The 23,753-nt window shown below is 41.1% G+C and overlaps 6 protein-coding genes and 1 long non-coding RNA gene across 27 annotated transcripts; 4 read left to right on the top strand and 3 right to left on the bottom strand.

Annotated features, from left to right (window-relative positions):
* The first annotated feature begins 708 nt into the window (after positions 1–708).
* On the top strand, positions 709–2,526 carry LOC132705036 (deoxyribonuclease-2-alpha). Of its 4 annotated transcripts, XM_060675452.1 has the most exons (5): positions 709–872; positions 1,257–1,431; positions 1,479–2,017; positions 2,067–2,202; positions 2,249–2,388. In XM_060675452.1, exons 1-5 carry the CDS (start codon positions 772–774, stop codon positions 2,345–2,347), a joined length of 1,050 nt encoding a protein of 349 aa, XP_060531435.1. In that variant the 5' UTR covers positions 709–771; the 3' UTR covers positions 2,348–2,388. The 4 variants fall into 4 exon arrangements, with proteins under 4 accessions (XP_060531435.1, XP_060531433.1, XP_060531437.1 ...); XM_060675450.1 differs by having other exon boundaries at positions 2,067–2,526; XM_060675454.1 differs by having other exon boundaries at positions 755–892; positions 2,067–2,526.
* A 190-nt stretch (positions 2,527–2,716) lies between these two features.
* On the top strand, positions 2,717–4,872 carry LOC132705037 (syntaxin-12). Of its 2 annotated transcripts, XM_060675456.1 has the most exons (4): positions 2,717–2,823; positions 2,927–3,243; positions 3,296–3,696; positions 3,750–4,872. In XM_060675456.1, the coding sequence occupies exons 2-4, from the start codon at positions 3,044–3,046 to the stop codon at positions 3,926–3,928; spliced, it is 780 nt and encodes a 259-aa protein (XP_060531439.1). In that variant the 5' UTR covers positions 2,717–2,823; positions 2,927–3,043; the 3' UTR covers positions 3,929–4,872. The 2 variants fall into 2 exon arrangements, with proteins under 2 accessions (XP_060531439.1, XP_060531438.1); XM_060675455.1 differs by lacking the exon at positions 2,717–2,823 and having other exon boundaries at positions 2,883–3,243.
* A 92-nt stretch (positions 4,873–4,964) lies between these two features.
* Positions 4,965–8,868, bottom strand: LOC132705440 (mediator of RNA polymerase II transcription subunit 25). 2 transcript variants are annotated; one of them, XM_060676026.1, is made up of 12 exons: positions 8,615–8,868; positions 8,237–8,407; positions 7,968–8,187; positions 7,469–7,916; positions 6,833–6,997; positions 6,627–6,769; positions 6,407–6,570; positions 6,141–6,303; positions 5,907–6,089; positions 5,362–5,844; positions 5,227–5,304; positions 4,965–5,172 (listed from the first exon to the last, which is right to left on the bottom strand). In XM_060676026.1, the coding sequence occupies exons 1-12, from the start codon at positions 8,734–8,736 to the stop codon at positions 5,020–5,022; spliced, it is 2,493 nt and encodes an 830-aa protein (XP_060532009.1). In that variant the 5' UTR covers positions 8,737–8,868; the 3' UTR covers positions 4,965–5,019. The 2 variants fall into 2 exon arrangements, with proteins under 2 accessions (XP_060532009.1, XP_060532010.1); XM_060676027.1 differs by having other exon boundaries at positions 4,965–5,169.
* A 587-nt stretch (positions 8,869–9,455) lies between these two features.
* LOC132705696 (ral GTPase-activating protein subunit beta) lies at positions 9,456–18,569 on the top strand. 12 transcript variants are annotated; one of them, XM_060676477.1, is made up of 20 exons: positions 9,456–9,654; positions 9,709–9,915; positions 9,968–10,187; positions 10,246–10,272; positions 11,785–11,999; positions 12,064–12,247; positions 12,299–12,553; positions 12,628–12,786; positions 13,287–13,391; positions 13,569–13,952; positions 14,179–14,667; positions 14,793–14,891; positions 15,025–15,165; positions 15,232–15,246; positions 15,418–15,947; positions 16,574–16,788; positions 16,924–17,152; positions 17,216–17,672; positions 17,928–18,345; positions 18,402–18,569. In XM_060676477.1, the coding sequence occupies exons 1-20, from the start codon at positions 9,619–9,621 to the stop codon at positions 18,511–18,513; spliced, it is 4,497 nt and encodes a 1,498-aa protein (XP_060532460.1). In that variant the 5' UTR covers positions 9,456–9,618; the 3' UTR covers positions 18,514–18,569. The 12 variants fall into 12 exon arrangements, with proteins under 12 accessions (XP_060532460.1, XP_060532464.1, XP_060532461.1 ...); XM_060676478.1 differs by having other exon boundaries at positions 9,457–9,654; positions 13,581–13,952; XM_060676481.1 differs by lacking the exon at positions 14,793–14,891.
* LOC132705699 (large ribosomal subunit protein uL22m) lies at positions 18,470–19,415 on the bottom strand. Of its 3 annotated transcripts, none has more exons than XM_060676492.1 (4): positions 19,262–19,415; positions 19,103–19,207; positions 18,832–19,045; positions 18,470–18,778 (listed from the first exon to the last, which is right to left on the bottom strand). In XM_060676492.1, the coding sequence occupies exons 1-4, from the start codon at positions 19,274–19,276 to the stop codon at positions 18,561–18,563; spliced, it is 552 nt and encodes a 183-aa protein (XP_060532475.1). In that variant the 5' UTR covers positions 19,277–19,415; the 3' UTR covers positions 18,470–18,560. The 3 variants fall into 3 exon arrangements, with proteins under 3 accessions (XP_060532475.1, XP_060532474.1, XP_060532476.1); XM_060676493.1 differs by having other exon boundaries at positions 18,565–18,675; positions 18,741–18,778; positions 19,103–19,284; XM_060676491.1 differs by having other exon boundaries at positions 18,476–18,778; positions 19,103–19,284.
* Positions 19,416–19,502: 87 nt separating this feature from the next.
* Positions 19,503–20,873, top strand: LOC132705698 (toll-interacting protein-like). The gene is made up of 5 exons (XM_060676490.1): positions 19,503–19,634; positions 19,688–19,989; positions 20,039–20,240; positions 20,289–20,450; positions 20,512–20,873. Exons 1-5 carry the CDS (start codon positions 19,557–19,559, stop codon positions 20,620–20,622), a joined length of 855 nt encoding a protein of 284 aa, XP_060532473.1. The 5' UTR covers positions 19,503–19,556; the 3' UTR covers positions 20,623–20,873.
* A 329-nt stretch (positions 20,874–21,202) lies between these two features.
* LOC132705700 (uncharacterized) lies at positions 21,203–23,265 on the bottom strand. Of its 3 annotated transcripts, none has more exons than XR_009619491.1 (3): positions 23,143–23,265; positions 21,437–23,090; positions 21,203–21,381 (listed from the first exon to the last, which is right to left on the bottom strand). It is a non-coding gene; the product is annotated as an uncharacterized LOC132705700 (long non-coding RNA). The 3 variants fall into 3 exon arrangements; XR_009619492.1 differs by lacking the exon at positions 23,143–23,265 and having other exon boundaries at positions 21,437–22,345; positions 22,400–23,091; XR_009619493.1 differs by lacking the exon at positions 23,143–23,265 and having other exon boundaries at positions 21,437–21,688; positions 21,757–23,075.
* Positions 23,266–23,753: the final 488 nt, after the last annotated feature.

The raw sequence follows: 23,753 nt of genomic DNA, 5'->3' as shown, positions 1-23,753 counted from the left end.
GCCTCTACGAAAAATATCTCATTATTGCAGTCACACTGTCTAGTATTAGCAAGTACACTTCTCGCGAGATATTGAATTTTTATAAGGGATAATTAAAAATGAAAAACCTCATAAAAGCTGAAGTATTGATCCGATTAATCATTTAAAATTATGTTTGGGTCAACAATATTAGTTATTGGTACCGGTCAACGACCCATTATAATTATATTATAGTAAGGTATTACACAATCTAAGAAATGATAATTGAATATTTGGCAACAAGGGACGAAAAATGCTATAAAGAATAAAGAACTAGTGTTCAACAAATCGATCATTTCAATACTTTTTGATGCCAACATATGCGGCAATAGTCACTGAATCCAAACAGTCCGAACGACCGATTCAGTTTCATTTGAATTTGATTTATTGTTGTGTCTATATGTTATGCTTTCTGTTCTAGTTAGTATAATATTTAGCTGTCTTTTGCTTTTTATGGAATCATGATTTTATCAAAATAGGTGCTACGTATTGGGTTGTACCAGTAATACATTAATTTGTTTAAATTAAATACCTGTGTGGAAATAGATATTTCATTCAATATTCAATTCAACACATCAGCAAATCTACAGATCGATGTCGCAACTCAATAATATAGAATAATTATAACAATACTCGCATTCCTTTTCTGTGACCTCAGTCATTTATTTAAATCTTAAATCATTCAAACGCCTCTAAATAGCCTCAGTACCTAAAGTGCAGGCTTACCATATCTGCCATAATCTTCATATAAAAATGGTATCGAATGGTTTGTTAAGGGGACTAGTATTCCTTATATTTTTGGTGTTTTCATTTCAATTAGAATGCAAAGACGAGAAAAACGAACCTGTGGACTGGTAAAAATTCGTTCTTAAAGGTTAAGTAGTAAATACATGATGTCACCACGTTACCGCCGTTGGTAGTGAGGGAACACCATAAATTTGTTGAACTGAGGTCGCTTTTATTTGATGAAAATCCATTTATCAAAATAAATAAGAACTAAAAGTTCAGATTTTCACGAAATTATATATTATGACATGACAATTGTTTCGACAACAACGTGTCTTTATCAAAAGTGTGACATTTGATAAAGACACGGTGTTGTCGAAACAATTGTCATGTCATAATATATAATTTCGTGAAAATCTGAACTTTTAGTTCTTATTTATTATCATAAATTTGTTAGCTATTGCTATTATCGCAACGTGCCAAGTTTTATTTATATCGATTAATATTGTTAGGTTCGTCATTTATAAATTCCCCAAAGAAAACCATGCTATAAAGCCTATAAATCAAGGATTGGGATACATGTACCTCACATCGAAAGTTTACACAACCTGGATGTTATCAGTAAAAACGATAAATGATACAAATTCTATGGTCGCGTATACGTTAAGCCCGTTATACGACGTCAAGGCAAGGGTTTTAAACAAAATCAACAGACAACACAAAATGTGTTTTAGGACAAATTGACTTATATACTCTACAACGATGAATCTCCTTATGGCCCAAAAACGTCAACAAAAGGTCATACAAAGGGGATTGTGATGGCTGAAAACTACGGCGGTTTCTGGCTCATTCACTCTGTCCCTCATTTTCCTCACTCGTTAAATCACTATCAGTATCCGGAGACAGGAATTCACTATGGCCAAAGTTTCCTCTGTGTTTCTTTAGATTTAGAAAATCTCAATACTGTAGGACTACAACTTCAATACAACGAGGTACCGATATTTGCTCAAAACATTTTAGAAGACTTGGCTAAAACTATACCTGAACTCGCGAAGGCTGCGAGTAACATCACCATCACGTCTTCTCCCTGGTTCAGCATCAAAGAAATTACTTCAAAAGATGGTGCAAAATTCGTTTCCTTTGCCAAATCTCGTCACTTTCTTAAAGACCTCTATTCAGATCTTGTAGCTCCCTCACTACAGAGCAATTTATGGGTGGAAACCTGGCCTAATGAACCTAATAGACTGCCATCTAGCTGCGACAATACATTTCAGTATGTAGTACAGTGCCATCGCAAATCTTTATTAACCACCATTTTTTAGGGTGTTTAATGTTTTGTCCTTGCTAGTTTCTCTTGGCGATGTTACTTTTTTTTCCACCGTGGACCATTCCAAGTGGGCTGTTTCGACAAATGTGACAAAAAACTACTGGACTTGCGTTGGAGACATTAACAGAGCGGTAGGTAACTTTGTCAGTGGATTTTCTCAATTAATTTTTTTTTTAGGAAAAACAAACCAAACGTGGTGGGGGAACCCTGTGCTTCAGCAACCCAAAAGTAGCTGCCAACTATCAAATGTTAATAAAATCAATAGAAAAATGCTAATTAAAGAGTACTTAGGACAAAACTATTTTATTTACAACCAAATATGATATGATGATAAATTAATTTTACTTCGGTGGGTGATATGGGCGAGTTGTCGAAGGCTGTGGGCACCTGTACTTTAGCATTTCGACTTCCGCTTCAAAGTAGCTCACATTGTCATAGCAGAAGTACTCAGGGTTCTTGTAATCAGAATTTTTCGAAGCACCAGGACCGACTGGTTCATTGGGAACCTTGAAAACAGCGCTGCTAAGACCAGGTACCTCCCGTTCAGGCACTTTCAGTGAGGGTGCTCCCGTTTTCTTTGGTTTATCGTATATTACTTTTCCTAAAGTTAAGTTCCGTCTGGCTGAAGAAAAGTGCCTTATTTTGAAGAGATTTGAAAAGATTCGAACGTTATTCGCCATAACCGACTAATTCAAAAGCAATACTCAAATGCTTTTTACATAAACCCTATACAAAAAACAGTATAGGGTGCGGTAAGTTTAGTATTTTTTCTCCATCTCTTTCTTTTCATTTCATAGACCACAGATGTGGATCCCTGTTTGACATATTTCTCATGCGTCAAATTGTTTTGTTTAGATTTCATTGAATCAGCTGATTAGAAAACAAATATTCAAGAAAATATACCAGGTGTTGTCCAGTTTAAGGACAGCAAATTTTAATAATCCGACATATGCACAGCGAAATTACACAGAAATGAGTCACACAAGCTACGGTTCAATAGGCGAGCCAGACGTCGGTTTCAGTGGCAACCAAACACTATCTAAAGACTTGAACAGCCTGTGCGACAATATAGTCACCAACGTATACACTATAAATTCTAGTCTAAAGAGTTTGGAAAACGCTCTTAAAGTTATTGGCAGCGCGAAGGACAACGCTGGAGTTAGAAACAAAGTGTATGTTCCTAATGTTTCTTTATTGTTAATAATTGGCATTTTTTTGTTCCAGGCATGTGACCCAGTTAAGCACAAATCAAATAGCATCAGAATGCACCAAAGATATTAACAAATTGAAACTGAAAGTGCCAAAGGCTGACAAACAACGTAAGCTGCAAGTGGAGAAGCTCGAAGGGAACTTTAGGGATGCTATCAACAAATACTATTCGCTGCAAAAGGAGCTTGCCAGTAAGCAGAAAGCACATTTACTGATTCAGGAAAGTCTCGAACATGAAATTGACGACGATTCCGAGCAGAACAAGCAGGCACAGTTGGCCAGGGAGATGGCTTTTGAACAGGATATGATGCTCGAAAGGGAGGCTAGAGTAAAACAAATAGAATCGGATGTGTTGGACATTAATCAAATCATGAGGGAGCTGGGCTCTATGGTACATGCTCAAGGAGAAACTTTGGGTTAGGAGGCTATTTAAGAGATTTTACCCGGTGGTTACAAAATTTTGTTTTAGATACTATCGAAAATGGTATCGATAATGCCGCGGGTAATGTTGAGGAGGGTTATGAGCAGTTGGTTAAAGCATCGAGATATCAAACAAGTCGAAGGAAGAAGTGGGTTTTCATATTTTTGATTTGCATGGTTGCGATCGCCATTGTTATCGGTATTATCGTTACATCTCTCAAGCGTTAGACGCCTCAACAAATATACCAAACAACTCGCAAAGGTGCTCTGCACAAAATGGTTTATTCTAATTTTTAAATATTTGCCACTATAACATTTATATCACTGTTTATTATTAATATTAAGAGTCCAAATAAGCGTGCGAAGATGTACAGTATGTCCAAATAGCTACTAGAAATATAGAGACCCTGCCTATACTGATAATACAGGGACTAATGAAGCAACCATGAAAAAATGTTTCAACATGCGCATGAGCAAAATTTCAAGCCAATGACATTGCAGCATTCAAAAAACCAACATGGCAGCTGACAGGTCGTCAATAAGCTGGGATGCGGCATTTTTAAGAGGTATTTTCTCAAAATATGCCTGGATATTGTTAAATGTTCTGGGAAAACGTGTTAAGTGTGTGAAAGTCGCCGTTTAGAATGAAAATGCAACAAAGTGCAGGTTAGTGTGTGTAGAGGCATGCACGGAAAATCATTCCCCCCTTTACTGCGGCGCACCAATTTTTAGTTAGGGCACTATATTCTGTAATAGCTATATGAAGTACTTTTGGTCTTTTCGAGAATATATCAGACGTTTGGCAATACTATGACACGGCTGTTTCGACTGCTTAATTTTTATTATTCGCTGTTACTCGATGGTATTGTTTTTATATGATTTGATTATAAAAAATATATTTGTAAATACTATCAGAGGGGATGGTCCCTTAAAGGCTTATTTTTTAATCAAGGTACTGGAAAGTACCAAAACAATTGATAAACATAGTAATATTACAATGGAAGATCAGAACTTGGTTGGAGCCCTCCTAGACATCTGTGCCTCATGTCACTCAGCGTAATCTGCGGCCTATATTGTTTTATTTTAGTATTTCAAAAGAGTATACATAAGGATACGGATACTTCAACATCTAGCAAACATGTTTCAGTTTCGCAATTGATCAAGAGATTCAATTAAAGAGTATATGTTTTTAATAATCGTGGTTTTTATTGTGTGGGTTTGGTTTCAGTTTTTTTGAGCACACCGAGAAACAAAAACTCCGAAATTGTATTAGAAAGGTCTATTTTCCAGAGAAAATATCCAAAAGTTATGAAAAGCATTCACATGATGTTATTAAAATCAAAGTTTGGGACCTCGTCGAAGGTGTTGGCTTGACCCCCTTGACCACCGGGCATCTGCTGCCCCATCTGCCCCCGGGCTTGGTTGCCTCCCATTTGCTGCATGTTCATGATTTGCGGCCTGTACTGAGGCTGCTACAAGAACACAAACATTAAAAATAGAATCCCAAACTTTAAAAAGAACCTAACCTGCTGCAACAAATGACGTAGCCCAGGGTTATTGGCCATAATGGGTCGCATCATACGCTGCTGTTGCTGCTGATTCAACTGAAACAACATCAAATTGACCCGGAACACTCGAACAACTCAACTCTGAACCTGTACCTCGAGCATCTTAAACTGCATCTCCGTCTGCTGCGCCACCTGCAACGCCTCTTGCAAATGCGACGTCTTCATGTGACTGATTCTCTCCAGTTGGCTCTTGTATTGCTGCTCCTGCTGTTGCGCCGCCTCCAGCGTCTGCTTCAGCTTATTGATCTTCTCAAGGTTCTGTTGACGCTCCACCTGCAGCTGGTTCTCAAACGGCGCTCGTACCGGCGCTCCCATCATACCGCCCTGCATGGGCTGTTGATTCGCTCCCCCCTGTCCAACATTTTGATTCATCATACCACCCATCGACTGCATCGGTTGACCCGATTGAGGGACGTTTTGGGTTATCTGCCCTCCACCTATTGAAATCGTGTTGGTCTGCGCGATATGGATGCCGCTGTTTTGTGACGTCACTGGATTTGCACCCATCTGTTGTGGCGACCCGCCCACCGGTAGCTGGGCGCCGGCTTGCGGGTTCATCACTGGGCCTCCGTTACCCTAAATAGACCGCACCGGTAAAGTAGGTTGGTACGTTTGACCTACTTCCAAGCCTTGCTTACCGGCGGTCTCATTTGTGTTGACTTTTGCTGCTGGATGACCTTGCGCAGCCTGTCAACAAACGCCACCTGGTCGTTGGGTATGAATCCTAGATAAGCCCTTTTATCCTGGGTGTACAACAGTATTAGCACTTTGATGTCACAAGTGGTATGGCTGGGATTGCTAGTGAAATGCACGCAACCGGCCTGCGACATGCTGATATACAAAAAGCTCCTCCACTATATTGATTAACCTACGAAATTCGAAATCATCACCCTAGTCAACGAGTCGAGTGCTTCGCAAGGGCTTGGGTGGAACAGCACCGACTTTGAGTTCTTCAAATAGCTGCCCCCAATGGTACCAATCAGTTGCTTGGGCATCAGCTGCATTATGAGTTTCTGAGGCCACCCATCCGCTTTACTGAAATTGCGAGAGAGCCACACCTCACCAAACAAGTCACACACAAAAAAAACATTACTCGAGTTCCTCGGTACATTTGAACTACCACCGGGACAATACGTACATTTCCGGCTCGCCGTCTTTCGAATTGGACGACACGTGGCAAGGCACGTGGCGCGTGATCTTCTGGTCGGCCATATTTTTCGGTTTCTCAATCCATTCGAGTATACCCTGCCAGATAGTGTGCCTCTCGCGTCCCGCCAATTGCTGCGGGACTTGCTGCGCAGCCTACAAAAAACTAATGTGAAATTTCACAGAAAAAAAAGACCGCCATTGTGTCCAACTTGAGCTTGCGACGTGGCTACGGCGTTCGCCTGGGACACCTGGGCCATCGATGATGTTTGAATGCCTGGATTCTGCGCGATCGAGGTCTGGACGTTGGGTGGTTGACCCATGTTTATTTTGTTCAGCGGCGAGTTGGTGCTCACTGTTGAAAATTAATGCAGATTCAAAACGCGAACGCGGGGAAATCGGGAGAAAGTGAATATACTTTGACCGAACTGATTCACATTGGCGCCAGATATTGAAGGGGGTTGCTGCAGTTGAGCGATGAGAGCGCTGCTTCCAGTGGTCGTGTTTACCTGTTGGTTTTGCTGCAAATACGGCCTCGGCTGCTGAGTTGGAGGTGGCATTTGCCAGCTAGCTCTAGGACCTACTGACACCGGAAGTTATTATTATATAGGGTGGACGACGCGGCCATCATGTGATAAAGATGGTTCCTATTGAAGACATATTTTCTTAAAATTCCTGAGTAAACAGTGCGTTTAATAATACACCGCTTGTTGTTCTATAAAACACAACTCCAACTTTCATAGGAATCGCCCAGAGTTCGTGAAAATATTTGTAGTTTATTTTTTCCCATGTAGTTAGTTGTTATATAGAGGCACTTTTGAGGCCAATACCAAAAAATGTTGTGAAACATTACAAGAAATTACTTGGGGGCCTTCGACAGTCAATATGGGCGCTGACAACTCTGTTTGGTTATGGGATTTTTTCGGCGGTGTTTTGTCAAGTGTGTGGAGATCCGGTTTGGATATAAATTGGCACAAAATGTTAACATTAGCAAGTAGCTATATGGTTTTACAACTAACTCCACTCCATTCCCTATTTCTTTAATTGTACACACCTGAGGCTGTATGATAACCGGGCGGAGCAGGCATTGATTGTATACCCATGGGCATTTGATTTGAGCCCATCATTCTCATACCAGAAACTGTAGGAACAGGAGGCCTGTAAACTGTGTTCTGCCCCACACCCGCTTGAACAACAGGAGAGGAGTTGGTACCAAGGATATTGGGGTTCTGTTGGGAGTTATGGATGGGACTATCGTTACCAGCTAAAGGGCTGGGCATTGACACAGGCAAGGTCGAGTTGGGTATCTGAGACTGGCTGGCACCGGGGGTTGGACTCAAAGGCCTCTCTTTCAAGCTAAATCCTTTTAGCAGCACCAAATGTCTCGGATCTTTAGCATAGTTCTTTGTCTGCGATGCCGTCAGATCTCCGCCCCCCTTCTCAAACAGTTTATACAGTTGGGGAATTTTCCTGGGTGATATTACGGACAAATTTATGTTTTTCTGCAAACAAACAGGGTATTTCAATACCCCATACTTGAATAAACGGCTCACCTCGGATAAAACGGCGGCTAACTGCTCTGCAGACTTGCCCGAATATGGCTGACACTCAAGTACAGGCAACAAGTAAGGTGGAGAGTTGCAAATCAACACACAATGCTTTTGAGGCGTTATATTCGCATCCCGCTTGGAATACAAGTCCTCAAAACAGCACAGAGCGGTGGCCAGGCCTTCCGCGACATTGGCGTGAGACTCCCCTTTACCTCCAATCAATCTAAATTGACTTATTGCAGTTTCTTAGGATAGCTAAGCCATGCACTTACTCTAATCTATCGATTATTCCCAAAACTTTGGCGGGGCTCGACAATGGCCCGTAGGTGTTTGTACAGGGATTGGGTAGGCAATCCGCCGCTTGATAGGTAACAATTCCGTAAAGGGAATTGGTGTTTTCGGAAATGTAACTTGTTTCATCTACGTTATCCTGACTGAAGTACCTAAACATTACTGCATATTAAAAACGAGCCGCGAAAATCAGTAATTAGCATTTAAACGAAAAAAAATCAGAAATGTAACTGTTAACAAATCCAGCAAGGTTGCACCGGTGAAACCAGTACCTCAAACCGGGTTCTAATATCCGTTCAATTCTTCATCATTCGTTTACAAATCGAGAAACACAGTTCCCGTAACAATTCAATACTCACTCTAAGGAGGGTATAATATAATTCGATTTAATATCGTTAATATATGCCCCATTCACGGCGGTGGCTTCGATAACGAAAACTACATCGGCTTGGAGGCCGTGATCCGCCGCATATAGAACCATTCTTAATTATTTCATTTAATAATTGTCCATTATTATTAACAAAAACATCGGAAATAACACTCTACTGCAAAAACAAAACCTCAACTTTATAGATAATAGATTGGTAAATTTGATTGTTTCGTTCTATCTTGACTTCGCAAATAAGTAAAATCAAGTAACAAAGTAGTTGACTTAGTGTTGTATCAATCGTTCATTTTGCGAGGACCGAATCAATCAGTGACAATTTCGAAAAGGACCGAATCATTTGAATCAATCGTTCATTTCAATACTTTTTGAGGTCAACACAAGCGACAGTAGTCACTGAATCGGAACAGTCCGAACGACCGATTCAGATTCATTTGAATTTGAATTATTGTTGTGTCGATATGTTATGTTTTCTGTTCTAGTTAGTACAAATAATATTTAGCTATGTTTAAATAAAAAAACTTCAATCAATATTCAATTCAACACATCAGCAAATCTACAGATCGATGTCGCAACTGAATACCATAGAATAATTATTGCACTGCAATTCCTTTTCCGTGACCTGTCTCAGTCATGCATTTAAATCTTAAACCATTCAAATGAATCGTATCCCGGCGAATTCGGTCGATCGATTGGTTGTTCGCAACGATACGATCACCTTGTTCGCTCTCGCTACTGCCCTGATCGGTCTGAACTGACCGAATTCGATCGTTCGATCCTAAGAAGTGATTGATTCAAAGTGACCGAATCAATCGCGAATGACACAACTCTAGTTGATCTGCGATTGAAAAATTAAACAATGACCAGACTTTAATCTTCTAATTAGAATCAACTGTAAAAAAAAGAACTGTGTAGGTTGTTGCGCAGCCAACCGTTAATTATTATCCCAGGATTATATGAAACCATAAAAGCTTGCATATGAATTTAGGATTGTTCAACCGTATGAATCTAAAAGTTGGTATTTTAGAAACATTTTCCATGGAAATGATAATTTTTGTATTTGTTCAGGAAAGCGGCGAAAATAAAGGAATGTACGGAGAATGGACTTCTTTAAGTTTGGAAGTTCGACAAGGGGAACAAGTGGGTCAGAGTGTTTTGGAAAAGTTCAATTCGCCAATCAGCAAGGAAATCACACTGGGGCTGGTTAAGCCGCTTGCCAATAACTTGGGACTAACTCATGCACCAGAGCCAAGCATTTTGGCAACTGATCGTGATGTACCATTTAAAGTTAATAATAATAATAATGCAAGTAAATATACAATTTCAGGTGCAATGGAGTATGGAAGTATTGTGCTATGGTTTATCTCTCCCTTTAAGTGAACATGAAGCAATAAAAGACTGTGTTAACGTGTACTGCGAGTGGTTAATGGCTTTGTTACCGAATCCTAAGATCTGCATTCCGAAACCTATAGTTGAGGACCCAAATATTTATGCTCGAAAGATAATTTCCCACTTGCACTACCTGTTTGTGCCTCGAAAGGGAGAGGGTAAGTTTTTTAAGGTATTTTTTGTTGATCTTTATCAGTTTGAATTTGTTTTTGCAAGACTGGCCATTTTTGTATCAGGACATGGGTATGACCTTATTTTAATTAAATATTTGCACTTTAATATGCTTTTATTTGTGCAGTTGTTTTAGTTCGTTTTATTAATACAATCTTCTGTTCAAATTTGAAACTACCCCCTTAATTCTATTTATAAATGGGTTAAACTAACCCTTTATCAGTACAAATGAGGGTTGAACATTTTAACAAAATAGTTAACTTGTTACCAAGCGGACTGTATTTTTGGCTGGAAAATGTTGAAAATAAAAAACGATTGTCAATCAAATTACACAATAATCAGATGGCAGCAATCGAGGTTTTCTGCATCTGGCCTGGTTTGGAGTAACCGCGTTCTTTGAAACTAAATCGTGATGAACCGCTTTTACCGAATAAACATGTTCATCAAAAGTGTTCAAGATAGCAGACTCAGAAGATTATCACCTTGTCTGGATGTCAATATTTCAACTATAGAGTCGTGAATCGTATTAAATTCTTCCCTGATCTCTCTTAAATTTTTTTCGTTTTGTTATCAGCGCAAAAATGAAAAACAATTTGCAAATAAACGAATCTATTTAGAAAATAATCAAATACATTTATCAAACTATATTTCAACGCGAGCGGGAATTATTGTTGACCAAATAACCATCCGCGACTATTTATCGCAAAAAAAGGATCTAAAAATTGCAGTTTCGATCACCTATTAACAATTTCTGATGAAACCCTGGTTTGCGGTAAAGCAGAAATAATAATATGGCAGATTGGCAAAGGTTTTCCAGAAGCTATTTCAGTGACCGCTAAAGAGAATCCTCAGCAGTTATCGCAATACGCGAATACTAAATCAATATACAATAAGAGGAGCGATTTGAGCAAATCAATTTTAGGTCAACCGCGAATACAACAAAAAAGGCGATGCTGCCTTTCGGATTGTGACCACCAAAAAAATATCAATTAAAATTATGTAAAAACAAAAAAAAAACTATTTTAACTATCTCTTACTATAGGCTAATCCGACTCGAAGGACCAAATGTTGCGAAATTTATTTTTGGGTGGTCAGCCTCAAAACGATGAAGAAATAAATTAAGAAAAAACAAAACGATTGTTAATCAAATTACACAATAATCGGCTGGTGCCTGCAATCGTGTTACCCAGGATTTTCTTCATCTCGTCTGGTGTTGCAACACTCCTTGTGTAGTGTGATGAACTCACCAACACTCAACACTCAATATAAAAAAATAAAACAAGTTTGCGAACGATTAGCTTCTTCGTCGAGATACAGAAGCCAACTGCAGGCTACTTGAAATATATACCAAAAAAAAAGTAAACCCAAAGAAAACTGTTCGTATGATTTGCGATGGTGTTTATTTCTAATATTATTTTATACAATTATATGTAGGCTGCTCAAGATTAAACAAAACGTATTAATAAAAACTCTGTTAATAGAAACCTAGCACTGCGTGATCAACTTTTAGCCGTAAAATGCTTTGAACAATCATTTACTTTGTGACTTCAATTACATTACACCATGTTTTATCCCATTTGTCAGGCACAGATACTATCCACAGACAAGCTGTGCTGTGTCACCGCGTGTTGCGTACTCTGCAACAAATAGCCCACGAATCAAAGCTTCTTGACAAAGACACTTGGGAATCTCTGTTGTTGTTCCTCTTAGCCATTAACGATACCTTACTATCCCCTCCCACTATTAAGGACGACGTTGCGGACCATTTATGCGAAAGAGTTTTAAGCGTTTTATTCGAGGTATGCGGTCATGATATTGTTTTGTTCTTGTTAAGCACTCGCAATCTACCCGACAATTTTTTAGATTTGGCTCCTCGCTTGCGCGCAGTGTTTCCCCTCCCCGCCGTTATGGAAGACGCTGCGCGAGTGCTGCATGAACTGGCGACATAGAGTCGCTTTGGTCGAGCAATGGAATCGAATAAACTTGACTCTAACCTCGAAGGTTTTGATTTTTATGTATGGACCGTCCTATCCGGAACTAAAAATAGGTTGTGGATGGGGTTTAACCGGTCTGAGACGTCATAGGTGGTTATTTTCAGGAGAAGAAGACCTCATACCGAAAGGCATGACAAACGACTGCGTCGCTCAAAGCTGGTACAGGTTTCTTAATACAATCGGCAATCCTGTCAGCCTGACGCGACCTGAAGTCATCAGTCAGACTCAAAAATTTCTCCAGTTCGCTATTTGCACCGAGGGGGTTGTCGACCCGTGTCAACACCCTTGTCTTCAGTCTTTGCCAGTCATATTTCTAAAAGCGGTGAAGGGCATCGCGGGACAAGTAGACGCCTTCCTCGGTTTGTTAACGTTTGTCCTTCTCTACAATACTTGCCTTTTCTGACTTCTAATCATTTTCTTTGTGTCTCGCTAGGGATAGCCCAGCCTATATGGTGGGACAGTCTGGTGATGGGTAGCAGCACCGATAAGTTTAAAGAGTCACCGCCGTCTGTTGTTTCTCACTCACCAACACCGCCTTCCCAACGTCGGTTAGCTAAAAGTTTCAGTGTAGCACCGTCTTCTGCTTCTAAGGGTTAGAACCTCTCCTTCTTCGTTTTTTCAAAGCTCCGCCCGCGATAAAAACATCCATTATACAGAATATGGGCAGTAGAGACGGTCCGACATTAGCTAGTTTGTCATTGCTGGTTACAACGCGTGCTGATAGCTAGTGTTGAAGTCATCACTGACTGAAATTATTTATTCTACAGTTGTTCATAACAAGTTGTCGCGTTTAAATACAGCGCTTTCATACAATCAGCCGTAATTAAACTCCCGAATAACTACTTTGCGTAACTTTTCATGCATTCGTTGCGTATCAATTGGCCTTCTGCTCTATCCAGCTCTATTCGTGTGTTTTTCCAGCGTCGAGTTATTTTAAAACTTATACTCTGTGGCTATCAAGCAAAATTTCGGGAGGTACGTTTAATCTACTTTCAATATGAATAAAAACGTCGGGTAGAAAGTTTTACCAAAGTTTTTTAAGCCTCGGGTTCGGTTGTGTAGATATTAATTTGGTTTCCCGACGCACACTAGGTATCCCCAGGTCGTCTTTAATAGCCCTAACGACGAGTAGGACATCAGCGGTACCCTCGACTGCCACTCCAAACTCCGGTCCATCATCGACAACCAGCGTATCATGTCAGTACCACACTTGTGTATACATATAGTGTTTTGATGTGGAAAACATCCTAACTTCAACACAAACGTCAAAAATTTTAATCGAACATAACCTAAGAATTATGTGTGTATTGCTTTAGTTCCACATGGAAACCTACTACATATTGCTATAGCTTGTTTTGCAATATAACCATGAAGCCGTCGTTTCAGCGCTCACTTCGTTCGGGTACGAACCGAGGACGCCTCTGGCACCTAATCGACCCAAATGCAACACTGTACTGCATCTATTCGGCGAGTGGCTTTTCGATGCTGCTTTCATAGGGTGCGAGTTTCTCAGCGGTAAAGCGCCCATTAGTCTCAAACGACCAAACTCGGTAACTGTCGACAATAAAACGTCCTTGGGTTATTCGCAGCCCGGATCGTTGACTGAGGCGGATATTCCATCGACCCTCACGATTGACAAGTTCGTTAACGGGCGGGCTGAAGCCCTCGGGGCCCTATGTCGTATATTTTGCGCCAAGAAAACCGGAGAGGAAATATTGCCCGCGTACCTTGCCCGGTTCTATTTGGCCCTCTCGCAAGGTAAGGTTTATTCATTCAGTATATAGTTCAGTTCAAATCATGTCGTTGACATTCCACGAAAATACACAAAAGACTGGCAACCACGCATTAACGGTCAAATAAATGTAATGGACCCTGGGATATAAGTTCATTACTGTAATACAAGTAAAAATCACTTCGGCAATGATAAATTTGAACCACCCATTACAAAATTTGAACCCAAATCCAACTTTCATCCCGAACTCAGGCTTGAAAAACGCGTCCAAGAAAGAATGCGACGAGTGCACCATAGCGATACTGATGAATTCGCCGAACCTGTTCAGCTTGGACCTGGACGGCGTACATATATTGTTGCCGGACATCATAGCTGCCCTGGAAGTGGTCCTGCCGGACAAAGACCTCAAACTCGGCGCTAACGTCAACAAAGTAGAGCTCCGCAGAGCTGCTATCCATCTACTGCTCTCCACTTTGGTGCTTCCCCTTCATTTTCACAATGTACCGATCAAGGAACTAATCGGAGGAGGGGCCATGCCTGCAGAAAAACCGCTCACTTTAGGGTCGCTTAAACCTAAACTGATGAATCTCCTCATGAACGCGTTGCAAGTCGAGTATGATCCACAGAACACCCACATGCTGCTGGGCGGCCTGTTCTTGAGCGTGCAAGACGCGACGTTGTACGAAAGGGTGGAGCCTATTCCGCAACCCACCACTTCCACATCTAATTTGTTGAGTTCCGGTGAGTCCCTCGACCGCGTGGTTTTTAAGACATCCTGAGCACATTGTTTTGTTTTTGTTTTTTGTTTTTTTTTTTTGGGCACCTCACTACAATTTCGCTTGTTGTATTTTATTCGCCTCATATAGCTTTTGACACGGCAAGCATGGCTAGCAGTAACGACCGTTCCACCGCTTCAGATCAGCAGCAGCAAGGCAAAGCGGATGTCGAGGCACTTTCCCTTCTAGGTAGGTGTTCAATGTCTAAACCAATCAGAAGCGGTTGACACCCGCTCATAGGCGGGATCTATTTCTCGGTTCTCGCCAGTTCCGATTGGCTAGATTGTGGACACGCGGGGGTTAATCGAACTGGTTTTTGCAGACTCTGCGCACGCGCTTTTTGTCCGGGCCACGTACTTGGTGTGCCATCGGCTTATCTCGACTTGGAAAACCGACTTGAACGTCTCTTTGGCCGCATTGGAGCTTTTGTCGGGATTGGCCAGAATTCATATAAAAGATTCAGGTAATTTTGAGAGTTACAGACTCTTTATTGTGGGATTTTAACTGTAAGTTTTTACATTACCGCCAGCTGGAAACCCGAAAGGTGTGTATGGAAGTAAATTTTCACTTCAGACAATTCTGTGAAATATGTTAGTTAAATGTAAGCTGCGTACTTTGGACTTAATAATTTTAATCTAATTATGGCTAGGGCATAAATTGTAACCACTTCGACACCCGGTATCTTAAATAGTGTAAATAAACACCCTATATGTAGGAGTTATGGAGTGCAAGAGAGCGGTCAAGTGGCTCTGCGATTACATCGTCTATCAATGTTCTCGCCCGCCCCCCGCTCATTCCAAAGACCTTCATTCGACAATAGTGGCCGCATTTAGGTGCTGTTCCGTTTGGCTCTGCGAGCATCCTTATCTTCTGCGCGACAAGGATTGTCTCGCGACAGTTTTGGAGGTGGCGGAGCTGGGCGTGTCGGGCAGTAAATCGTTGGGAAAACCCGGCGAATCCGCCAAAATGAAAGAGGACAAGGAACTGAAGCCGGTATCGATGAGGGTGCGTGACGCGGCCGAGAACCTGTTGACATGCGTGTTTGAACGCGTCGCGAGCTTCCCGGATCCGTGCGGTCCAGAATCGACGTCGTCCCTCCTCAACGAAGTTACATTGCTGAAATACTGCAACTCTTACACGGCCGATTGCGACGAATTGTTAAACGCCGTTCAAAAGTTTCGCTATTTCGTCACCGATGGGTCAGTCATGCTCGGACTCCTGGAAGAGCCTTTGGGCAACGACCAGGTGTGCTTACTTTCTCTCGTAAAATTGACGGTGGAATTAAATGAATGCGATAAAAAATTTGTAGCTAGCGCCCTCGACACTACACGCAGGGTGTTATCGCAATGACATACCATAATCTATTAACTGAACTTGGGCCGCACCCCGACGATGAATCAATATTTTCTTTCGTCCAAATTGGATAATTATATTAACCTACATACTCTCGGAATAATCTTGATTTTTGGATACTTTAAAACGATCGAAAAAACAAAATTAAACTAGCTTTGGTTAAGTATTTAACAATACGCGTAAAGGGGTTTAGAGCTACTGTTGCCAATGGCGAAATACTTGATGCCTATAAAACTTTTGTCAGAATTTTTTTTGTGAATACAACTAAAAGTGTGAGGGAATAAATCCTAGTTTATTTGGGATTATCAACGACATAGTATTTTGATCGAAAATTTAAATACAATTTAATATAAGGGCTGCAGCCCAGTGACTTGACAAACATTTTATGCTAATTAGATCATTTCAATAATACCCGTATTCTGTTATCTGGACATCTGACAGCCAGTTACATTAAAAACATCTTACCCGCACCCACGGACCTGGTTGGGAAATGGAATTTTAAATATTGGGCTTTTCAGGATCCACAACCGACAGTCACGGTACTCATAAGGAACCCGTTCGGTAGGCACGCTTGGACCATGCAACTGCGCCATCTGCCGCGACACAAGTCCGGTATGACTACTCGGCCTTCGAACGCTTGCAGACCGGTCGCCATGGAAGACGTCCCGGTGCGTCCTCAAACGAGACAAAAGTTTTTCCCGGACGGTATTAAACGGGTCCAAAAGTGTCAGATGTAAGCCTCATCCTAAACCATATAGTTGCGTCACACCGCACCAAACAATAAAACATTCACTCATTGTACTAAACTGAACTTGGCAACTAGTTCAAGTTTAGGTTTGTTTAGTCTATGACGACGACGATTTTCTAGCGACCTATCGATACCGTCGGTCGAATCCCTAATGGAGACTGATGAAGGGTTGAAACGTCGGTGCGACATGCTCGCGAAACTCATTCGGCAGCAGTCCGCGGTCGAGTCTAATCTCTACAAGGTCCAGGCCGAGGCGCATGCGCCGGAAGAGTGCGTTCCGCCGCCCGTATGCCATGACTTTCAGACGTCGCGCATATTTCTACAGAACTTCGGACTGCTGCGTCTCGATGTCAGTTCCGCCCATTTTGATCTACGCGTCCTCCTCGCAATTAAACGGCTTTCGGATTTTCAGGACAAAGAGAATAGTCCCGCTTTGGCGATCCTGGACAGCACCCGGGTCGATTTTTGCAAAGATCTCGACGAGTTGGACCACATGAGTTCGCGGACCTGCGACACCGTTCATTTGTTTTATGTCAGGTCGCAGCAGGCGCGCGCGCAAGACATTCTAGATAACATGTCACAGACAGACCGGGTCTCGGCGGTTTTCTTCGAGTTCGTCAATACGCTGGGTTGGCCTGTCGAGGTCCAGAAGCATCCGGGCTGGACGGGACATGTCTCGACCAGTTGGAACATCCCGACGCATTCACAGGACAAAATCGGGTCGGTTCCACCAGGCGCAATATCCTATGACGGGACCACTCACGTGTTGTACTGGGCGGATCCGTGTTCCGAGATTGCGTTCGTTATCCCCTCCAAGCTGAAGAGATTCGAATCGGAACAATCCAAGTTCAACATGAGCAGTTTATCATGTAAGTTTTCGGCCGATCTTGCGCCCAAAGTCGAAACTTTGGTTTCGTTTTTGTGGCGTGTTTTGTCACTTTGTCATTGAATTTTTCACCCGCTTTTTTGTCTATTTATCTTTCTCCATATTTGTTCAATATCCGCGCGTATTTATATTTCAATCAAAAACGGGACAGATAATTGCGAGCCGCAAATTTGAGATTTTTCGTTGCACCATGCGGTTGTTCATTTGAACCATCTCACGTCAATACTCAATTTCGCAGCATTGAGCGAGAGCAGTCTGTCAGGCGAGAAACAATCCCAGAGCATCGACTTGGACAAACCTGTACCACCGAAAAGGACTAATAAATCGAGTATCCACCCCCACACCAACATGAAAATAATGGTCGTCTGGCTCGAGAGTTTTGAGGACGGCCTAAACTTTCCGGTGGAGCAGTTACTGGAAACGACCAACACTGGACTCGAAAAAGATCAAGTCACCAAATCGGACGACGTCCTGCTGATTTTCTTGCACTACTTATCGACGGGGTTGTTCAGAGTGCATCTCCGAGGCCCCTCGGGTCGAGTAGGAGTTGCTTCGCCACTAGTGGATGGAATGGTGGCTAGCAGGAGAGCTATCGGCGCTTTGGTACGGTACACCGCACTGAATATGGCTCGGAGGAAGAGGTTGGATTCTGAGAGGTGATTTAACCTATTTAAAATTGAGAAATCCTTGTTATGTCATTCAATTATTACAGCTATCAGCCTCCTCACGTCCGTAGACGTCTGAAAATCCAAGAAATGGTGCAGAAATACAAACGGGAAATGAGCAAGCCTGAACTGTTAACATTCCTATTCAATTCTGTTTAACGCAGGAACTTTTTGTATTTATTAATTTGTTACAAAAAAAAATCTTTTTACAAAGAGTTGGTAATTTTTCTTCTCCTCATTTGTTCAAGCCAATTTTCGAGCTGTTCGTGGGGTCGTTTTGGGGCAGCGTAATAATATTTCGGCGGAGGACCTTCTTCTAACCTTACAAAATAATGACAGTAGACATAGTGGACTATACCCATCCTTGCCCTGGCATGTCTCCTTACCCCTTTTACAACCGGTCCTTTTCCCACAAAAGATTCAGCTAAAATTGCAAAAATATAACTAACAGTCCCTCGAACCACACCACCTACATACCAACCCACATGTTACTTGGGAATTCAACATTGTGTTCTTTAACGGCCAGCTCTTTGGCCTCTTCTATGACTTCCCTGACGTCCGTCGCTCCCTTTTTCGTAACAAATTTTAATTGCTTGATTGCCTCATCGACGGCCATTCCTCGTACCAGGCACGCCACATACCACATTTTGAAGGGACTATATTTGATATTTGGTCTCTGATGACACACATACTAAAATTCAGTCAATATTTTCCATTTGCAATCTTTGAGAAAATAACGGGGTTTTACGGCGGGTCGCGGTTCCTCTTCTGCGCCCTGAGGCGGATATATCTTCTCGTTGTACTTTAACCAGTGAGTTGGACCGTTTTCTTTAAGTTTACCCCAAGCCAAAACCTGACAACTCTTGTGGAACTCGGCTCCTTGCTTTACTAAATTTAGATTTCTTACCGTTAATAAATTCATTACTTATGGGGTGTCACAACCTTCCAACTAAAAGTGAAAATTACAAATACTTTGTACCGACGGGGTTAGGAAGATAGACTTCTTCTTTTTGGACAACATTCAAGTGCCAATGCCAACTTCGTAGGAAGCAAGTTTAAGATAACCAATTGGACCTTCGTTTTAAACTAACCAGAAATTAAGGGTGGATACATTTGACGTTTGCCAAATCATGTTAAATAAATATTTATCTGTGGCCAAGTCCTAGGTGCAATTTAAAAAGTTCTGGAAGATATAGATTTTTATGAATGCGCTGAATCTCGGTCTTCTCAAAACAATGTCATCAGATGTCGCAGAAAAGATTAAAGAGAAACGAAATAGAGTAAGTTGTCGTAATCATGACTCAAACTTTAAATAAGCAATTGTCTGTAAAAGGTGTTGTTGGGACCTCTGCCCGATGATTTCCTACAGTTGCACGTGTCGCCTCAGGAACAACAGGAAGCGGCGGATAGACAGGCCGCATTAGCTCTGCAGCAGCAGTACACTTCGGGGTCTAGTCAAGTTCAAAATCCAGCTGGACGCTTGAGTATAACCATCGTCCAAGCCAAGCTTACGAAAAACTATGGCATGACTCGAATGGATCCTTATTGCCGTTTAAGGGTAGGACATGTGATTTATGAAACTCCTACCGATCCCAATGGAGGCAAAAACCCTCGTTGGAACAAAGTGATACATTGGTAAACTTCAGCTCAAATATTTGGCCAAGCGATCAACCTCTGTTTTTAGTTTGGTACCGCAGGGCATAAACAGCATAAATTTGGAAATATTTGATGAGAAATCGTTTACAAATGATGAATTAATTGCCTGGGCACAGATCCCTATCCCTCAAGAAGTGTTGGGCGGTCAAACTCATGAAGATTGGTACCCGCTTACAGGAAAGCAAGGCGAAGGACAAGAGGGAATGGTTAATCTCGTCCTTAGTTATACTGTGAGCAAGAAATTACTCACTAATGAATATTACATTTATATCTTATAGGCAACTGCTTCTTACGTCTATGCACCTTCATACCCAGTTATGATGGTGCCTAGACTAGACGGTTCCACTGTCAAACCATTGAGGGTTTACAGTGCACCCCCAGGAGCAGGGGATCCAGTTCAAGAACCTGTTCCAGTGTTTAATGAAGCAGACTTAAAACAGGTAATTTTTTAATATAATTCTGATTTTACAACTATCAAAAAATCTGTTAAAATCATTCTAGATTGAGGAAATGTTTCCGAATATTGAGAAAGATGTGATAAAAACCGTCTATGAAGCAAATAGAGGAAACAAAGACACCACGATAAATTCCCTTCTGCAGATGACTGAATAAATTATTCTATTACTTATTTTAATTATATATAATATGTTGTTTTTAAATATTTAACCTCTTCACAACGCCAAAGGCTTGGGAAAAAATATCAAAATTTGCGCCATGTAGAATAACCGATTTAATTTTTTTGTGCTTGTGTTATGAGACATCTTAAACTTTAATTTTTGTTATGTAGTTAGATTTGCAATCTAATACTGTTAATTTAGTTTTTAAACTATACGGACTCTTTTTAGTAAAAATCTTGCATATTTCGTTGCGTTTTTCAATAAAATTTGTCAAGTACAAAACAGCTCGCGATCCCCTACACAAACCTCGCCAGTCAGCCGTTGGCCGGTCGGCCCAAGGAATTGTTGGCAATCGCAGTGAAAGGAAGTCTTTCAGCAGCCCGGAGGATTGTGTTCCTGAATGCCAAATTTCAAATAGTCAGATCCGTAGGGCTGTAGATCATGCAATGGCGAGAAAGATTAGTCAACAGAGGTTCGGCACCTAATTCTGCGGGTGCATTCAGAGGGGTACCAGGTAAAAGGTGGCTGTTTTTGGGACGTGTTGACTGTGGTGCGAATCAAAGAAAACGCAAAAATTTCAATGGACAGCATGTTGACGGTGGAAGAATTGCCCTGCAAATCTAATTCTAAAAGTTTTAAAGTTGGCATTGTGAAACGTTTTATGACGCCTTAAATGATAGCAGTTTTTGGCCTAACAATATCATCTTCAAGCTGTTTACGTTCTGGAATTCTCGAAAAGCCATATCACCAAACTCTGAAACAAATAATGAACGATATTTTCAAGCTCCGCAAATAAGACTAACAAATACCTGACATTTTATTACCAGAATGTCGGTCTAAAATCAAAACTGCAGCCCCTGATGGATAGCAGTCTTTAGGTGCGATAGGTCAGCAGCAACTAATAACTGTTTGACTTAGGGAGGGGTGCTTAATGCTGTGAAGAGGTCTATATCCTGCCAACTTCTTGGCCCTCCTATTAATACTGTCGAGCAAATATTTATTCCGGTAACCATGGATATTAATAAGATTCTGGTCGGCAATGCTTATATCCCAGGTGTCTCCTTGCCGAGGTGTATGAAAATTGTTGTCTTTCCGTAATGTATTTTTCTCTGGGGAGATTTTAATTTACCTGAACTATCATGGTAGAACAGGGAACCTGGTGCTACGCGTTGCGGGAATCTCTCAAATGAGGCAATTGTTTCTTCTTCTTCTTCTTTTGGGGTTGCCGCTGCTACTAGGCAATTTGCCAGCACTATTTGGAACTGCCCCAGATAATCGAGAATATTCTCCTGGGGAAGTTTACTTTTCAGACTTCTATTACTATTTAAGAGGCGTCTAGAGGCAATTGTTATTTCCGATTGTGTGGCATATTTGGGGTTATTTGAAAACATACAGATCCCAAATAAGTATGGCAATTTTCTTGATTTGCTGTTCTCTAGTCAGCATGATACCTGTGTTACGATCTGTGATAGGCCGTTATTAAGACTGGATGCGCCTCATCCAGCCTTCGTTTGCAAATTTAGCTTGGTCATTAAGAAATTAATCTGTTTTTGTCAAATGTCAACTGGGATTGTATTTTTAAGTGTGCGGATGTAGTTATGATGGTTTCGCAATTCTATGATGTTGTCTTTTGTGCTATTGAGTTATTTACACCTATCGCTGGCTATAGAACTCCAAAATGTCCCAAGTGGATTAATGATAACCTTAAATCTTTAATCCTAGAAAAGAAGAAAACTCATAAATCTTTCAAATGCACAAATTCTTTAGGAGACCATCGTGTTTTTTCTCAACTGCGGCGTTTTTCCTTCATATTAGAAAAAATCTTGTGTTACACCCATTTTCAAAGATGGTGACAGGGCTAACATAAAAACTATCGCCCAATCTCTAAAATCTGCTTGTTTTCGAAAATATTTGAGGGTATAGTTTCCGATTACGTCACCTCTCATTTTAAAAACGTTATTTTAACCGAACAGCATGGTTTTGTTAAGGGAAGGTCAACTGTTTCGAACTTCCTGAGCTATGAGCGTTCGCTGTTGGGGACCTTTGATAGTCGGTATCAGGTAGATGCTATATATACTGACTTCTCCAAGGCCTTCGACAGGGTTGACCAATGGCATTCTGGTAGGGAAGCTCTCAGGGGTTGGAATCTTTGGAAATCTTCTAAATTGGTTTCGCAGTAATATGACTAACCAAAAGCAATCAGTTAAAGTTAAAAATTACATTTCGTTAGAGGCTGTTGTGACGTCTGGTGTCCGACAAGGGGGACATCTTTCCACATTCCTTTTCAATGTTTTCATTAATGACAAAAAAAATATTTTTCGCTTTTGCCAATTTTTAGCATTTGCGGAAGATTTAAAGCTCTTTAAGGTTGTAGCTTCAACTCTTGACTGTCATCGATTACAGGTTACAGGATAGGTTTTCTTTGTGGTGCAGACAGAACAATTTAACTCTTAATACAAACAACTGTAAAATTGTAAGCTTTAGTAGATCCAAAAAACCAATAACTTTCATCTACCATTTGAACTCTGGATCGCTCGAGAGACAGAACCTAATTAAAGATCTTGGAGTTTGGCTCGATTCGGAGCTCACATTTACATTTCACATTGATTTTATGACTAACAGAGCTATTCGATTGCTTTGGTTTGTTTTTCGGACTTTGAAGGGTTTTGAGACCATCTTTACGTATAGGGAGCTGTACTGTGCGCTTGTGCGTTCAATTTTAGAGTATGCTAGCTGTTTCTGGCAACCATACTATGCAATTCACAAGGAAAAAATAGAGCGTGTGCAGCGTAAGTTCCTTAGAGGGATAGGTTTTAAATTGGGAATGTCATTTGAGGAAATAAACTACGAGGAGATTATGTAACTTTTGAATCTGACGTCTTTGGAGAGTAGGCGCATATTTGTTGACGTCTCTACATTGTACAAAATCCTTAATAACTTGATGGATGCACCAGATCTGGCATCTGTTGGTTTTCATATTTCTCCTATTAAGAAATAAGGCTCTTTTTTAACATCGATTTTCATAGCACCAACTATGGCGTTAATTCGCCTATGAATCGAATGTGCAAGCTGACAAATATTTTACTCTCAAATAACGATCGTATTGATTTATTTTCTGACTCTCTC

The sequence above is a fragment of the Cylas formicarius genome, unplaced genomic scaffold (genome assembly GCF_029955315.1).
Source record: "Cylas formicarius isolate icCylForm1 unplaced genomic scaffold, icCylForm1.1 PGA_scaffold_7__23_contigs__length_41026272, whole genome shotgun sequence".
NCBI classification, from domain to species: Eukaryota; Metazoa; Arthropoda; class Insecta; order Coleoptera; family Brentidae; genus Cylas; species Cylas formicarius.
This window is presented reverse-complemented; position numbering and strand designations above follow the sequence as displayed.

Coding starts and splice junctions, on each gene's coding strand:
- LOC132705036 (XM_060675450.1), top strand. CDS start 772: ATGGTATCGAATGGTTTGTTAAGGGGACTAGTATTCCTTATATTTTTG. Junction 873..1,256: donor AAAAACGAACCTGTGGACTG/GTAAAAATTCGT, acceptor TAATATTGTTAG/GTTCGTCATTTATAAATTCC. Junction 2,018..2,066: donor AGCTGCGACAATACATTTCA/GTATGTAGTACA, acceptor ACCATTTTTTAG/GGTGTTTAATGTTTTGTCCT.
- LOC132705037 (XM_060675456.1), top strand. CDS start 3,044: ATGAGTCACACAAGCTACGGTTCAATAGGCGAGCCAGACGTCGGTTTC. Junction 3,244..3,295: donor GCTGGAGTTAGAAACAAAGT/GTATGTTCCTAA, acceptor TTTTTGTTCCAG/GCATGTGACCCAGTTAAGCA. Junction 3,697..3,749: donor TGCTCAAGGAGAAACTTTGG/GTTAGGAGGCTA, acceptor ATTTTGTTTTAG/ATACTATCGAAAATGGTATC.
- LOC132705440 (XM_060676026.1), bottom strand. CDS start 8,736: ATGGTTCTATATGCGGCGGATCACGGCCTCCAAGCCGATGTAGTTTTC. Junction 8,408..8,614: donor TATATTATACCCTCCTTAGA/GTGAGTATTGAA, acceptor AGTAATGTTTAG/GTACTTCAGTCAGGATAACG. Junction 5,305..5,361: donor TGCAGTTTAAGATGCTCGAG/GTACAGGTTCAG, acceptor ATGTTGTTTCAG/TTGAATCAGCAGCAACAGCA.
- LOC132705696 (XM_060676477.1), top strand. CDS start 9,619: ATGAATTTAGGATTGTTCAACCGTATGAATCTAAAA. Junction 10,273..11,784: donor ATTTTTGTATCAGGACATGG/GTATGACCTTAT, acceptor CCCATTTGTCAG/GCACAGATACTATCCACAGA. Junction 18,346..18,401: donor AAGAGGTTGGATTCTGAGAG/GTGATTTAACCT, acceptor CAATTATTACAG/CTATCAGCCTCCTCACGTCC.
- LOC132705699 (XM_060676491.1), bottom strand. CDS start 19,276: ATGAATTTATTAACGGTAAGAAATCTAAATTTAGTAAAGCAAGGAGCC. Junction 19,046..19,102: donor AAGAGGAACCGCGACCCGCC/GTAAAACCCCGT, acceptor ACTGAATTTTAG/TATGTGTGTCATCAGAGACC. Junction 18,779..18,831: donor CCCAAGTAACATGTGGGTTG/GTATGTAGGTGG, acceptor TTGCAATTTTAG/CTGAATCTTTTGTGGGAAAA.
- LOC132705698 (XM_060676490.1), top strand. CDS start 19,557: ATGAATGCGCTGAATCTCGGTCTTCTCAAAACAATGTCATCAGATGTC. Junction 19,635..19,687: donor TTAAAGAGAAACGAAATAGA/GTAAGTTGTCGT, acceptor TGTCTGTAAAAG/GTGTTGTTGGGACCTCTGCC. Junction 20,241..20,288: donor ATCTCGTCCTTAGTTATACT/GTGAGCAAGAAA, acceptor TATATCTTATAG/GCAACTGCTTCTTACGTCTA.